We start from the raw sequence: 257 nt of genomic DNA, 5'->3' as shown, positions 1-257 counted from the left end.
CCCCAACTACCCCGGCCCCAGACCCTGTTCGTGCGGCCCGACGGAGAGCGAGTGGAAATCCAGTGGAAAACGACCCTCTGTCGCGCCTACTTCATCCTCGTGAGCGACCCTTCTCCCGTGCTCGAGTGGGCGGGGCAGGCGGCCGCCCACTGGGATTACGAAGGAAGGTGAGGGTGAGGGAATGGGGGGGGGGTGGAAGGCGTGGATGGAATTTGTCGATCAAAAATGAAAAAAAGAAAAAAATATGTATATATCTA

General features: G+C 57.2%; 1 protein-coding gene across 1 annotated transcript in view; it reads left to right on the top strand.

Annotated features, from left to right (window-relative positions):
- LOC119593933 overlaps positions 1-257 on the top strand; it is a 3,132-nt gene that overhangs the window by 1,740 nt on the left and 1,135 nt on the right. Inside the window, exon 3 of the mRNA XM_037942951.1 lies at positions 22-167. Within this exon, the coding sequence (XP_037798879.1) occupies positions 22-167 (146 nt within the window). The remainder of the gene's footprint in view (positions 1-21; positions 168-257) is intronic.

This window comes from Penaeus monodon, chromosome 33 (assembly GCF_015228065.2).
Source record: "Penaeus monodon isolate SGIC_2016 chromosome 33, NSTDA_Pmon_1, whole genome shotgun sequence".
In the NCBI taxonomy this organism is placed as follows: Eukaryota; Metazoa; Arthropoda; class Malacostraca; order Decapoda; family Penaeidae; genus Penaeus; species Penaeus monodon.
Note: the sequence above shows the minus strand (reverse complement) of the source record. Positions and strands in the feature narration are given on the sequence as shown.